General features: G+C 40.4%; 1 protein-coding gene across 3 annotated transcripts; it reads right to left on the bottom strand.

Annotated features, from left to right (window-relative positions):
• Positions 1 to 42: 42 nt before the first annotated feature.
• Positions 43 to 12130, bottom strand: LOC135246175 (NACHT, LRR and PYD domains-containing protein 3-like). Of its 3 annotated transcripts, none has more exons than XM_064319718.1 (8): positions 11996 to 12130; positions 10015 to 10157; positions 9699 to 9809; positions 7233 to 7343; positions 4803 to 4913; positions 3423 to 3492; positions 2125 to 2464; positions 43 to 1134 (listed from the first exon to the last, which is right to left on the bottom strand). In XM_064319718.1, the coding sequence occupies exons 2-8, from the start codon at positions 10068 to 10070 to the stop codon at positions 686 to 688; spliced, it is 1248 nt and encodes a 415-aa protein (XP_064175788.1). In that variant the 5' UTR covers positions 10071 to 10157; positions 11996 to 12130; the 3' UTR covers positions 43 to 685. The 3 variants fall into 3 exon arrangements, with proteins under 3 accessions (XP_064175788.1, XP_064175787.1, XP_064175789.1); XM_064319717.1 differs by having other exon boundaries at positions 49 to 1146; positions 11996 to 12129; XM_064319719.1 differs by lacking the exon at positions 7233 to 7343 and having other exon boundaries at positions 50 to 1146; positions 11996 to 12129.
• Positions 12131 to 15482: the final 3352 nt, after the last annotated feature.

Genomic DNA, 15482 nt, shown 5'->3' with positions numbered 1-15482 from the left:
AAAGCTTCACTGACACTGACACACTGACACTGACACTCTCTCTCAGGTCCTCTTCATAAAATATCAGATTGTCCTTTTCCAGCTGTAGAAAAGCCAGCTGCCCCAGTTTCAGGATGATTTCTGTATCTGATGCTGACACTTTCTTTGAGTTTCTCTCATCGGTGCCATGATACTTCTGATTCTTTACATTAGTCTGAATGAGCAGGAACTGTGTGTACATTCCAGTCAGAGTTTTGGGCAGATCTTCACTCTCTTTACCCAACATTGTCTCCAGAACAGTAGCAGAAATCCAGCAGAAGACTGGTATGTGACACATGATGTAGAGACTCCTGGATGACTTTATGTGTGAGATAATTCTGCTGGCCCGGTTCTCATCTCTGATTCTCTTTCTGAAGTACTCCTCCTTCTGTGGGTCATTGAACCCTCGTACCTCTGTCACCAGGTGGACACACACAGGAGGAATCTGACTGGCTGCTGCTGGTCGGGAGGTGATCCAGAGGAGAGCAGAAGGAAACAGATTCCCCTTAATGAGGTTGGTCAGCAGCACATCTACTGATGATGACTCTGTTATATCACAGCAGATCTCATTGCTTTGAAAATCTAGAGGAAGTCGACACTCATCCAGACCATCAAAGATGAACACAACTTTGACTTCATCACCTTCAACATTTTTGATCTCTTTCGGTCATGGTACGTAGTGTTGCAGAAGTTGCATCAGACTGAATTCCTTCTCCTTTTTCATATTCAGATCTCGGAAAGGAAGAGTGAAGATGAAATCAATGTCCTGATTGGCCTTTCCTTCTGCCCAGTCCAGAATGAACTTCTGCACAGAGACTGTTTTCCCAATGCCAGCGATGCCCTTTGTAAGCACAGTTCCAGGTTTCTCTTGTCCAGGTAAAGGCTTAAAGATGTCATTGCAGAGGATTGCAGTTTCCGTTGTGGTTTGTCTCATGGATGTTGTTTCAATGTGTCTGACCTCGTGTTCATTATTGATCCCCCTACTTCCCCCCTCTGTGATGTAGAGCTCTGTATAGATCTCATTGAAGAGGATTGGGTGGCCCTGCTTTGCTAAACCTTCAAATATGCATTCAAACCTCTTCTTCAGAGCAGTTTTCAGTGCCTGCTGGGCTCTTTCTATGGATTCGTCTGAGGAGAGGAAATATGAGAAACATTGTTTAAAATAACAGAAATAGATGACAAAAATGCTTATGCAGAAAGTTTTCACAATGTTATGCACACCTCAGAAAGTGTTACACATTAAGTTGTAGCTATACCTGTGTAAAGAAATTGCACCTAATTTGGTAACCAGAGGTTGTTACTGAGTAACACCAATGTAGGTAACATGGAACAACAGTTTTTATATGTGAAACAAGACCAGCCCTGTTACATCTCTCCTGTTAATATGAAATCATTCTGTATCATGAAGACACATTGTGAAATTATCAGGCAAGGTTTATATTTGTTATGTATCATGAAGAAATGGCCTATAAGTGTAAATACAATATTTAAAAAAATATTCACATGTAAAAATTATAAGAATAATTAAGAATATTGTCAACTGCTGTTTCATGGTACCTAAGTTGGAGTTACTCCATAATAACCTCTTGTTACCCGAATAGTTACAATTTAAATACACAGGTCTTAACTACACACCTCTAGTAGCATGCTACAAAAGGATTTGTTTCTATTTCGACATTCAGTTTCTTCGTTACATAATATGATGTGTCTTTATGGTAAATATGGTCTTCATGGGTTATGTAGAAATTTATTCATCTTATAATTTTTATGCTCAGTGCTCTTTAATCTTTGATAAAAACTCAGGGCAGTCTGTCTGATGGGACAGTGGTTTAGTTACTGGCTTTTGATCCCAAGGCTACTGATTTGAATCTTTTTCAGCGGCATTTAATCTTGTGCATTTGCCCCCATAATCACTGCTGGATGCTATATTTTAATTTAGATGCCTTTGTATACATGTTGCGTGTGATGTTTTCTATATGCAAGACTGTCAATGTAAAACACTATTATGAAAGTGTGAATCAGAACATTATTCACTGTTAAATTTGTTTGCTGAACTCATTTCAACATTCTAATGGACACACAATAGCAATGAGAGAAAACTCTTACTGTGCTGCTCATCTCTCTCCAGTGAGTCAGTGAGATCCTTCTGCTTCATGTTCCTCAGGATGTGGAGTGTGATCTTCAGAGACCCCTCACTGCCACAGGTCTCCAGCATCTTCTCAACTATGTACAGGGCCTCAGGATCCTCCTGCTCTCTCTCAGTGCATTCTGGGGAATCATCATTTTGATGACTCTTGAACAATTCCTTCATCTTCATAAACTTATCCAATACAGAAGGATCTTCAGCAAGACTATTAAAGCATTCTGGGCAATCCTGACTCAGATGGCTCTGAAACAGTTTCAACTTTTCAGTCTTCTTCAGCTTCATCAGAGTACGCAGGAGAGACTGAAACAAACACATGAAGAGGTGTGCTGTATCAGTGAGAAATAAACACATGAAGAGGTGTGCTGTGCCAGTGTGAAATAAATACATGAAGAGGTGTGCTGTATTAGTGTGAAATAAATACACAAAGAGGTGTGCTGTTACAGTGTGAAATAAACACATAAAGAGGTGTGCTGCGTCATTGTGAAATAAACACATAAATAGGTGTGCTGTATCAGCGTAAAATAAACACATGAAGAGGTGTGCTGTATCAGTTTGAGATAAACACCGTACCAAAGCCATTGAAATAATCATATCCCTGCTGGAGGTAAAATGTTTTCTCACAGGGGAAGTAGGTCCACAGCCTCATATTTGGGGTGCAGCTTTCACTCTTAAACTAGTTCTTTTGTATTATTCTGCTGCATTTGGTTTTTGCCTTTTGGGTTACTTTGAGACAAAAGCTGTGGTTTGGTATCTTCTCTTATTCATTTCTTGTGTGACTGTCCATGCCTGTAACCTTTGTTAATTGTTTTAAGGTAGTTGAACCTCGTCTTTAGATTAGACTTGAATATTTGTTGTATTTTATAAATTTTCTTAATTTTCATCTGGTTGTGAGTTGTACATTTTGATAAAGGCTGATCCAAACAGTTTGCTCTGCCTATCAGAAAATATGGCGATTTGATTGATAATTCATATCTTAGATAATAATTACCAAATTAAATCAAATAAATATATTTTACATGTTGGATGAGTGAGGTGTTTTAAGGGTTGATGCACTTGTGTTCGGAGTGCCGGACGTCAAACGAGGGTGTTAACGGTTAAAACTTCTGGGTTCAGAAAATTAAACATATTTCAATTAACCCTCACCTTGCGGAAATGACATTAACACTACTTCTTTTGTTATGTTATCTTATTCAAAGGAAATGTAGCGCACAAGAAAATCACACAAGAAACTATGAAAATAAAGAAGTATACATCATACCTGTTTTGAGGAAGATAGTATCTCGGAATACTTCTCTTGTAAACGAAAGGACTCTGGTGAGTAGTGGATCCTGTGAATAAATCATGAGACAAAACTTCCAGTTCAACTCATCCACTTACTGCATCTCTAACTCACAGCACATGGAGACAGAGCTTCCAGTTCATCTCATCCTCTAACTGTAGCTCTAACTCACAGCACATGGAGACAGAGCTTCCAGTTAAACTCATCCTCTTACTGCAGCTCTAACTCACAGCACATGGAGACAGGGTTTCCAGTTAAACTCATCCTCTAACTGTAGCTCTAACTTACAGCACATGGAGACAGAGCTTCCAGTTCAACTCATCCTCTTACTGCAGCTCTAACTCACAGCACATGGAGACAGAGCTTCCAGTTAAACTCATCCTCTAACTATAGCTCTAACTCACAGCACAAGGAGACAGAGCTTCCAGTTCAACTCATCCTCTTACTGCAGCTCTAACTCACAGCATATGGAGACAGGGCTTCCAGTTAAACTCATCCTCTAACTATAGCTCAAACTTACAGCACAAGGAGACAGAGCTTCCAGTTCAACTCATCCTCTTACTGCAGCTCTAACTCACAGCATATGGAGACAGGGCTTCCAGTTAAACTCATCCTCTAACTATAGCTCAAACTTACAGCACAAGGAGACAGAGCTTCCAGTTAAACTCATCCTCTAACTATAGCTCTAACTCACAGGACAAGGAGACAGAGCTTCCAGTTCAACTCATCCTCTTATTGCAGCTCTAACTCACAGCACATGGAATCATCCAGTAATACTCTTATCAGCTTAACTCACTGACATCTGAATGTTGTATATATACAAAAAATGGTCACAGTTCCGGCCCAAGCCCATTCAGTTTTATTGCACCTGTGTTTCTGTCCAGTTAATCTGTGAACATTATTGCATTAGCATTTTGGTTCATTCTCATATATTGGTGTTATTTTCTGATTGAGTTCACCTGTTCTTCTGTGTGTATTAGTTCCTCATGTTTATCTCAAGGGTTGTAGAATTATAATTACGCAATAGTTTATATATGAACCTCCTGCATTACTGTTGCTTTCCTGTCAACTCTCCTCTGAATTTGATTGGAGGACCCACTGAACTATCACTCTTCAAAGACATTTATTGTTTTGGCTTCGTGCTTCATAAAGTTCCTTGCCATTTTTACATTTTGCCTCCTGTGTTTCTTTGTGACTGGTACAAAGCCCAGCTCTACATATCAAACATGACACCTTGTAATGATATCATACACCAACCTATACCTGAATGTACAATACTATACCCCACTATACCTGAAAGTTGCCAGGGAGATCGAAGCATAATAAAACATTATTGTCAAAATGAACCTGTTGCATTACCTTTGATCACCTGTGAACTGTCCTCTGAAGTTGTCCGGTCGATCCATTGAATGATCACTTTTTCTAGACAGACAGCTGGGTACAGGTGACCCTGCCCTCTCTACCCGTGCCCTGTGAATAAAACATGGAGACAGAGCTTCCAGTTAAACGCATCCTCTTACTGCAGCTCTAACTCACAGCACATGGAAACAGAGCTTCCAGTTAAACTCATCCTCTTACTGCAGCTCTAACTCACAGCACATGGAAACAGAGCTTCCAGTTAAACTCATCCTCTTACTGCAGCTCTAACTCACAGCACACTGACACAGAGCTTCCAGTTAAACTCATCCTCTTACTGCATCTCTAACTCATAGCACATGGAGACAGATCTGCCAGTTAAACTCATTCTCTTACTGCAGCTCTAACTCAACAGCACATGTTTTCTTTCTCTCATGGATCAGATCTGTGAGCCTTGTGATGCTTTAATTCAAACTGGCTTTGTTCAGGGTGGTGGTGTCTGCTCTAACTGTGACAAACATATGTCATTTCTGTTCAACTGTGGAACAATCTGTTTTTCAAAATGTTTAAATTGAAAAGGCAGCACAGATTGTCTCTTGAACACACAGTTGAGTTAGAAACAAATTTGGAAAATGTAGTTGTAATTTACTCCTGGTTGATGAACCCCTGTGAAATATGAAGCCGCTCCTGCTTGAGCTGTGTTAACAGCTGGAATATAGGGGCAGAGTGAGGGGTGGAGAGAGAGGCAGTTTAACTCTGATACTGCAGGGAATGGATCCAGAGTCACGTAAACCTGCAGAAATTCAACAAGAAGAAACACCATCCAAACAGTTCTGAGCCGACATGTTACACCCCAACTACACCTGAATGTGTCATAGTACACCCCACCTACACCTGAATGTGTCCTAAGAAACGCCCCCTGAACACTACCGACACCTGAATGTGTCATAATACACCCCACCTACACCAGAATGTGTCATAGGAAACCTCACCTACACCTGAATGCGTCATAGTTTACCCTACCTAAACCCCAGCTACACCTGAATGTGCCATACTACACCCCACCTGCACCTGAACGTGTCATAGTACACCCAACCTAAATCCAAATGACACCTGAATGTGCCATAGTACACCCCACCTTCACCTGAATGTCACAGTACACCCTATCTTCACCTGAATGTGTCATAGGAAACCACACCTAGACATGAATGTGTCAGTAAATCAATCTACACCTGAATGTGTCGTAGTACACCCAACGTACACCTGAATGTGTCATAGGAAACCACACCTAGACATGAATGTGTCAGTAAACCAATCTACACCTGAATGTGTCATAGTACACGCAACCTCAACCCCAATGACACCTGAATGTGTCATAGTACACCCCACCTACACCTGAATGTGCCATAGTACACTCCAACGACACCTGAATGTCACAGTACACCCTACCTTCACCTGAACGTGTCATAGTACACCCAGCTACACATGAATGTGTCACAGTACACCCCACCTACACATGAATGTGTCATACTACACCCCACCTATACATAAATGTCTCATAATACACCCCACCTACACCAGAATGTGTCATAAGAAACCCTACCTAAACCCCACCTACACCTGAATGTGTTGTAGGACATCCCACCTTCACCTGAATGTGTCATAGAACACCAAGCTATACCTGAATGTGTCATAATACACCCCACCTACACCTGAATGTGTCATAGGAAACCTCACCTACAACTGAATGCATCATAGTTTACCCAACCTAAACGCCACCTACACCAGAATGTGTCATACTACACCCCACCTGCACCTGAACGTGTCATGCTACACCCTCCTCCGCCTAGATTTTTCATACTACACCCCCTCTTAACCTGAATGTGTCATAGTACACCCCACCTATACCTGAATGTATCATAGGACACCCAACCTGAATCCCAATGACACCTGAATGTGCCATAGTTCACCCCACCTTCACCTGAATGTGTCAAAGCACACCCCACCTTCACCTGAATGTGTCATAGTACACCCCACCTACACCTGAATGTGCCATAGTACACTCCAACGACACCTGAATGTGTCATAGTGCAACAAACTTACACCTGAATGTGTCATAGGAAACCACACCTAGACATGAATGTGTCAGTAAACCAATATACACCTGAATGTGTCATAGTACACGCAACCTCAACCTCAATGACACCTGAATGTGTCATAGTACACCCCACCTACACCTGAATGTGCCATACTACACTCCACCTACACTCCGATGACAACTGAATGTGTAAGTAAACAAATCTACACCTGAATGTGTCATACTACACTCATCTACATCAGTATGTCAAAATACACACAGTCAAAACCTGAAAGTTGCCAGGGAGACTGATGTATAATTAAAGAGAAGGGGTCAATATTAACTTGATGAATTACCTTTGATCACTTATGAACTCTCTTCTGAAGTTGTACGGCTCCTCCTTGGATTGATCACTCTTCATAGACAGACAGCTGGGTAGAGGTGACCCTGCTCTCTCTACCCGGACTCTGTGAAGAAAACATGGAAACAAAACTTCCAGTTAAACTCATCCTCTTACTGCAGCTCAAACTCAAAGCACATGGAGACAGCTTCCAGTTAAACTCAACTTCTAACTGTAACTCTAATTCACAGCACATGGACACAGAGCTTCCAGTTAAACTCATCCTCTTACTGCATCTCTAACTCACAGCTCATGGACACAGAGCTTCCAGTTAAACTCATCCTCTTACTGCATCTCTAACTCATAGCACATGGAGACAGATCTGCCAGTTAAACTCATTCTCTTACTGCAGCTCTAACTCACGGTACATCTTTTCTTTCTCTCATGGATCAGATCTGTGAGCCTTGTGATGATTTGATTCAAACTGGCTTTGTTCAGGGTGGTGGTGTCTGCTCTAACTGTGACAAACATATGTCATTTCTGTTCAACTGTGGAACAATCTGTTTTTCAAAATGTTTCATTTGAAAAGGCAGCACAGATTGTCTCTTGAACACACAGCTGAGTTAGAAACGAATTTGGAAAATGTAGTTGTAATTTACTCCTGGTTGATGAACCCCTGTGAAATATGAAGCCGCTCCTGTTTGGGCTGTGTTAACAGCTGGAATATAGGGGCAAAGTGAGGGGTGGAGAGAGAGGCAGTTTAACTCTGATACTGCAGGGAATGGATCCAGAGTCACTTATAACTGCAGAAATTCAACAAGAAGAAACACCATCTAAACACACCTGAGCCAACATGTTACACCCCAACTACACCTGAATGTGTCATAATACACCCCACCTACACCAGAATGTGTCATAGGAAACCTCACCTACACCTGAATGCGTCATAGTTTACTTACCTAAACCCCAGCTACACCTGAATGTGTCATACTACACCCCACCTGCACCTGAATGTGTCATAGAAACCTCACCTAAACCCCACCTACACCTGAATGTGTCATAGGAAACCCCACCTACACCTGAATGTGTCATAATACACCCCACCTACACCTGAATGTGCCATAGTACACTCCAAAGACACCTGAATGTGTCATAGTACACCCAACGTACACCTGAATGTGTCATAGTACACGCAACTTCAACCCCAATGACACCTGAATGTGTCATAGTACACCCAACGTACACCTGAATGTGTCATAGTACACGCAACTTCAACCCCAATGACACCTGAATGTGTCATAGTACACCCCACCTACACCTGAATGTGTCATAATACACCCCACTTACACCAGAATGTGTCCTAAGAAACCCCCCCTAAATACCACCGACACCTGAATGTGTCACAATACACCCCACCTACACCAGAATGTGTCATAGGAAACCTCACCTACACCTGAATGAGTCATAGTTTACCCTACCTAAACCCCAGCTACACCTGAATGTCATAGTACACTCCACCTGCACATGAACGTGTCATAGTACACCCAACCTAAATCCAAATGACACCTGAATGTGCCATAGTACACCCTACTTTCACCTGAACGTGTCATAGTACACCCAGCTACACATGAATGTGTCACAGTACACCCCACCTACACATGAATGTGTCATACTACACCCCACGTACACCTGAATGTCTCATAATACACCCCACCTACACCAGAATGTGTCATAAGAAACCCCACCTAAACCCCACCTACACCTGAATGTGTCATAGGACATCCCACCTTCACCTGAATGTGTCATAGTACACCAAGCTATATCTGAATGTGTCATAACACACCCCACCTACACCTGAATGTGTCATAATACACCCCAGCTACACCTGAATGTGTCATAGGAAACCTCACCTACAACTGAATGCATCATAGTTTACCCAACCTAAACCCCACCTCCACCTGAATGCATCATAGTTTACCCCACCTACACCCCACCTACACCTGACTGTGTCCTACTACACCCCACCTGCACCTGAACATGTCATGCTACACCCTCCTCCACCTAGATTTTTCATACTACACCCCCTCTTAACCTGAATCCCAATGACACCTGAATGTGCACTAGTACGCCCCACCTTCACCTAAATGTGTCATAGTACACCCCACCTACACCTGAATGTGCCAAGGTACACCCCACCTACACCTGAATGTGCCATAGTACACCCCATCTACACCTGAATGTGCCATAGTACACTCCACCTACACATGAATGTGTCATAGTATACCCCACCTACACCTGAATGTGTCATAGGAAACCACACCTAGACATGAATGTGTCAGTAAACCAATCTACACCTGAATGTGTCATAGCACACTTATCTACACCAGTATATGTCAAAATACACCCAGTCTAAACCTGAAAGTTGCCAGGGAGACTGATGTATAATTAAACAGAAGGGGTCAGTATTAACTTGATGAATTACCTTTGATCACCTGTAATCTCTCCTCTGAAGTTGTACGGCTCCTCCTTTGATTGATCACTCTTCATAGAAAGACAGCTGGGTAGAGGTGACCCTGCCCTCTCTACCCGGACTCTGTGAAGAAAACAGAGCTTCCAGTTAAACTCATCCTCTAACTGCAGCTCTAACTCACAGCACATGGAAACAGAGCTTCCAGATAAACTCATCCTCTTACAGCAGCTCTAACTCACAGCACATGGAGACAGAGCTTCCAGTTAAACTCATCCTCTAACTGCAGCTCTAACTCACAGTACATATTCTCTGATTCATGGATTTATACCTCTTTCTCACAGGGCTGTGGGTTCCATCGCCGGTCTCTGGTTCTTGGAAACTCATTTTACAAACAGTGTCCCCTATCGGTAGAGACTGGAACTCATCCGATCAGATTCTGCTCCAAGTTAGTTCTGACCCAAATATGTGAACCTGTGAATACACAAAAGAACAACACACTGAACACACACAGACACACACATTCACCAAATATTACAGGGTAGACAGGAGCAAATCTTGAATTTAATTGGGCCCTAAACATGTGCTATATTATCACCTACAAATTGTTCTACACCCATAATAACAATGAACAATAATATAAAAATATTATTCTGTCCTTGAAAAGTTAGTACAGGTTTCTGAGTGCATTTTAGTGGGAATTGTTTACTAGGTGACCAAGAAACGTGTCCTGTCTGTATAAATGTAACAGCTGCTACAGTTATGCCACCTCTGAGTTGCTTTAACAAACAACATGCTTTTTAAAGAGATATAAAGAGAAAACAATAAAGCTGGTACCCTGGGAGGTCAGGGTGAGTGCTTCAGATTAGGAGATTAGGGACACTAAATGGTGCTGAAAACCATCTACATGTAATTTCCTTTTGGGGAGACCTTAGGAATTTTAAATGGTGTTAAATATTTGTTAAAGAAATTAATTGTAGCCATCAACGTGTTTGATTTTTTAAGTTAGTTCAGGGTTTAATGTTAAATGTGTTCAGATAGTTTGCTTGCTGCATTGACATAGCATCATCTTTACGCTCCAAGTGATTAACAGAACAATGGAACAAAAACAGTAACTTGGTCACAGGCAGTTATAATTATAATAGTAGGCTATTTGCTTTGAAAAAGCTTACCTACGTGTTAAGAAACAAACAAAAACATCTTTTCTCATCGATTTAGAAATAACTACAACTCTCTTCATGATAAACAACAAAAAGGTGCTTGTGCATCCGTGTTTGCACACAGTCTTGTTTTTCATAAATAAAGCCCCATGCTTCATAATCTGAGGATGTGCCTGGTCTGACGTTACCATTGGAAAATGTGTGTCCTTGATTAACATTAACACATGCAGGAAAATCCTCCATACGCGCACTATAGGGCTTTACTGTTACAATTACTCTGCACCTCTCTTATACAATTATACCAACTAGGTCGTATGAATGAACTTCAGACTTGTACTTTCGTTTACATTACATTACATTACATTACAGGCATTTAGCAGACGCTCTTATCCAGAGCGACTTACACAACTTATACATAGCATTTTTTTTTTTTACATTGTATCCATTTATACAGCTGGATGTATACTGAAGCAATGCAGGTTAAGTACCTTGCTCAAGGGTACAACGGCAGTGTCCTACCCGGGAATCGAACCTATGACCTTTCGATTACAAGCCGAGTTTAAATTCTATCCAACTCTGTAAAGTTATGAATGCAACAGAAATGGGTAATGACTACTTACATGTCAATGCTGTTTAAAACTTCATAGTGCTAGGCTAAATATTTTGAGAGTAAATGAGCAAAATCCAAGAACTGTTCTACCGACTCTCCCCTACTGTAGGTCTACTGAGTGGATTCTCTCGAAATTGCATGAGAAGACCAGCGCTTGGCAACAGTTGGAAAGTTGCAAATGTGCTCTCAAAAAGTCCTTAGATTTGCCCTAGGCTCTTTTTTTAAAATGTCGTCGCTAACGGTACGCTAAAATGCAGCCTACTAATCAAGCAACAGGGCCTGTGACGTCGTAACGAGGTAAAAGTGGTCATGAAATATGTAATGTAATGTAATGAAATATAAAAATACTTACAATTTTTTAAAATAACTTTTCGGTCCAAATGGGAAATTTGGATTCATTATTAGCTCTTTGTTTATTGGGCTACGCCTCAAACACGTAATTGTATTGCCAGTGCTTGGTTTTACTGAATTACGGGTGTTAATGCGATTATACTTGCAGATTCCCATTCCTTCCCTCACCCTTTACCTTTACGTTCTCTTACCTGAATTCCCCTGCACAACAGCCTGTTTGCTGCATTCATTTGTTCAATTTAATTCTTCGTTTCCACGGTCTTCTTTCTGCTGCGTCTTTGAAATGTCTGTGTGAGTTAACTTTCAGTTTCGCTTTTCGCATTTCCTGTTTACTGACTTAATGAACTTTAAACGGGCGGAGTTTATTTCTTTTATTTATTACTTTTTATTACATGCAGCCGTTATTGTATTTAATTGGTAATTAAATTCAATACCATTTCATCCATGTAGATCTTTGCCAATTTTTAAACAACGCATACATATACGAAGCATATTCAACAACTCCAGAATTCTATTAATGGGACTTAAAGTACTCTAACATAATGGTGCTATCTGTAGGATAAACGCACAAATAAGCCTTTTGATTGTAACAAATGTCGGTGAAACTATAAGAATATTTCCTATTTCAAGATGCATAATATGAAGATATACAGCAAATGAAAAAATAAGAAGTAAACCATCTCACATTCCATCAGTCTCCCTGCCACAGTCACTGATTAAATATATGTATGTAATATATGTATATGTATATATTATAAGTGTTCTTTATTAGTTTACGTGCAATGTTTGGTATTTTGTCTGTACATTTTATTATATGCCTTCCCCAATCAACTGTTTCTCATTTTTTAGTTTAGTTTTTAATGTTAGTTGTCATTTATATGTTTCTCATCATATCAATTTGTTTGTGAACTATTTTAATTAAAAAAATACAAATAAACAAACAAGAGCCGACTTACCATGGCACCTGCTCTTACCCGATTCACATCCTAGCTATCCAAAAGTGCCACAAGTCATTTTATTTTATTTTATTTGCATTTCAGTGCTGAAATATGAGCTCTGTGGCTGTGCAGGGTGATATTCACTCTTTCCTAAACTGGATTTTATTGATATTTTAATACTCTGGTATGTTATACCATGGGCGGAAATATCTTAACTATATATGTGAAAAGCATGTTCAGTTCTGTTGTGCAGAGTGACCACACATGACAATTGTAACTCTCACAATTATAATATAGAGCTTATTTTCATATACACAACGATTTCTAGATGATCTTATTCAAATTCCTTCTCACATGTAGAAAGTCATCAAGCAGACTTGAATGATCCACACTGATCCTGGAGGAAAATGAAACTCCACAACAGAGTCAATAATAATACCTCTACGTGTAGAAGGGGTCTTCCAGTGTGTATAATGTTCTTTAAATGTTTTCAGAAATTGCATTGTACTTTCTAAAATGGCCTTAACTTGCTGCACTTAAAACTAGTTTTTCCTATACATAAACACTTATGTGACCTTTGTGACAAAAATGACTTGAACATGACAAATACAGTGGATTTCATATACAGTACGCCATCTCTGCTGAACCTGACTTGATTTTATTGTCCCTGTAGAGAAATGTGGTTTGCAGCACTGTGTTATGTTAAAGGCCATTACAGACGCAGACAATAGAAAGTTTGAACAGATACGGATACAGATACTGATAATGATGTCTCTACACACCCCTATTTCTACCAACAAAATTATCTCTATCTGTATTCGGATAGAAGACAGGAAGTGGGCATGGTTTTTACAGGAAGTCACGTTAAATCGGGCAAACGTTGTATTTTCTAAACTAATATTCATTGGCAATGCAGTTGTTGTGCCTTCAAAGCATAAAATTGATTCAATATTGGCATATAAATAATTATGACATATATTTCCACATCCTCATGCTGTACTTTTCATCTCTCTCCTTTTTCATTTTTTATTTTTATTTTAAACTAAACTAAATTTTATGAACTGTCTGAACCCCCCCACCCCCCTTTAACTGGGGGACATTGAACAATCAGAAACTGAAAAAAAATGTTTTATAAATCGAAAGATTCTGTTTTGCATTGGAAAAAGAAACTATTTACAGTAAAGATATGGGAAAATGTCCTTCAGTTGAAGGGAATAATCTTAAATTCCAATGATGCTGCGTTCGCATTTCATGATGTGTTAATGGACGGAGTGTAGCACAGTGGGTAAGGAACTGGGTTTGTAACCGAAAGGTCTCAGGTTAGAATCCCGGGTAAGGACACTGCCGTTGTACCCTTGAGCAAGGTACTTAACCTGCATTGCTTCAGTATATATCCAGCTGTATAAATGGATACAATGTAAAATGCTGTGTAAAAGTTGTGTAAGTCGCTCTGGATAAGAGCGTCTGCTAAATGCTTGTAATGTAATGTAATGTAATGTTATTGCAGTTCGCTAGGGAAATGTGAATTACTACTTTACAATAGTAATTACATAACAGTAATACATGAACTTTCTTTGCCTGTTTTATTTTTTTATTTTTTCCCCCTACTGAACTAAGTTTGGATAGAATGCAAACCATCAGATGTCCTTGGTGGCAACTGTTAGCCTACCATGAAAATCTGGACTAGATTTTAAATGGAGAAAATTAACACATACAGCTAAAACTACAGGTTCTGAGCTTCATTTTTATATATAGGTTGCGGGGTTTTGAAAGAAATCCAGCTGCCACACCAGGCTTTTGTCTTGCTTGCTCCCGCACCTGACGTCTCCTCGATGCGAGAGTTTCCCTGAGTGATAGCCGGGAATGGTCAGTTCTCATCCCGCTGCCTGCTGTGCGCTGCCTCGGTGAGGGCGACTACAGAATATAGCGATCACTTTTCAATAATGTGTAGTAAATGAAACGACTAGTTAGTGAAAGCAAAGTCCTATGTTGCAAACAGATTTGGCATTTTTTATCTTGTGGCCATCCACGATGATATGAATCGATTTGAAGAAACATAATGTCATGGTTCTGTGGTTTGTCTGTGTTTCCCTCTTTTGGCCGCCAGATGGCGGTACTTCAGTTTTTAGTTCCGTCCTTTTACCCCGTTTAATTGTATTATTGTTTTCAATTATTCTATTATTGTTTTTGGGTTGTCTCGTTTTCCCTTCTCTCTCTGTGGCCTGATTGTTCATTGTGCCCTCCTGTGTCTCGTCAGTGTCGTGTCTTTTTAAGTTCCCTTCTTCCATGACTCAGGTGCTGGATCCTTTTGTGTGTGCTTTTAGGAGTGTGTTTCGGTTTTTGCTCCTTTGTGTTCTTGTGACTCAGGGTTTTCTTACCCTGCCTGTTTTCTGGTTTGCATTGTTTTGGTTTTTCGGGATTTTCTTTGTTTCTGCGTTTTACAAACTTTGCTTTGTCCTTTTGAAACTTGAAACCCCTGCGTGGCCTTGTTTTTGTATCTCCATGGTTTTTGTTCTATTAAAGTAAAGTTCTCTGTTTTGATTCACCCTTTTGGGTTTTGAGTTTTTTTTATTCTCCGTGTGGGTCCACTCCCTCACCTCACCTGACACATAATAGCTGATGCACAGAACTTATTTATTAAACGTATTGCAGCGCAGTGGCTCAAAGTTTGTTGGTGTGTGTGCCGGAGATCCACATACAGCTAGCAGCCGTGCGTAAACCCCCTCCCCCCCTCTCTCGC

Source organism: Anguilla rostrata, unplaced genomic scaffold (assembly GCF_018555375.3).
Source record: "Anguilla rostrata isolate EN2019 unplaced genomic scaffold, ASM1855537v3 scaf0021, whole genome shotgun sequence".
NCBI classification, from domain to species: Eukaryota; Metazoa; Chordata; class Actinopteri; order Anguilliformes; family Anguillidae; genus Anguilla; species Anguilla rostrata.
The sequence above is the reverse complement of the archived record's forward strand: the minus strand, read 5'-3'. Positions and strand labels throughout refer to the sequence as shown.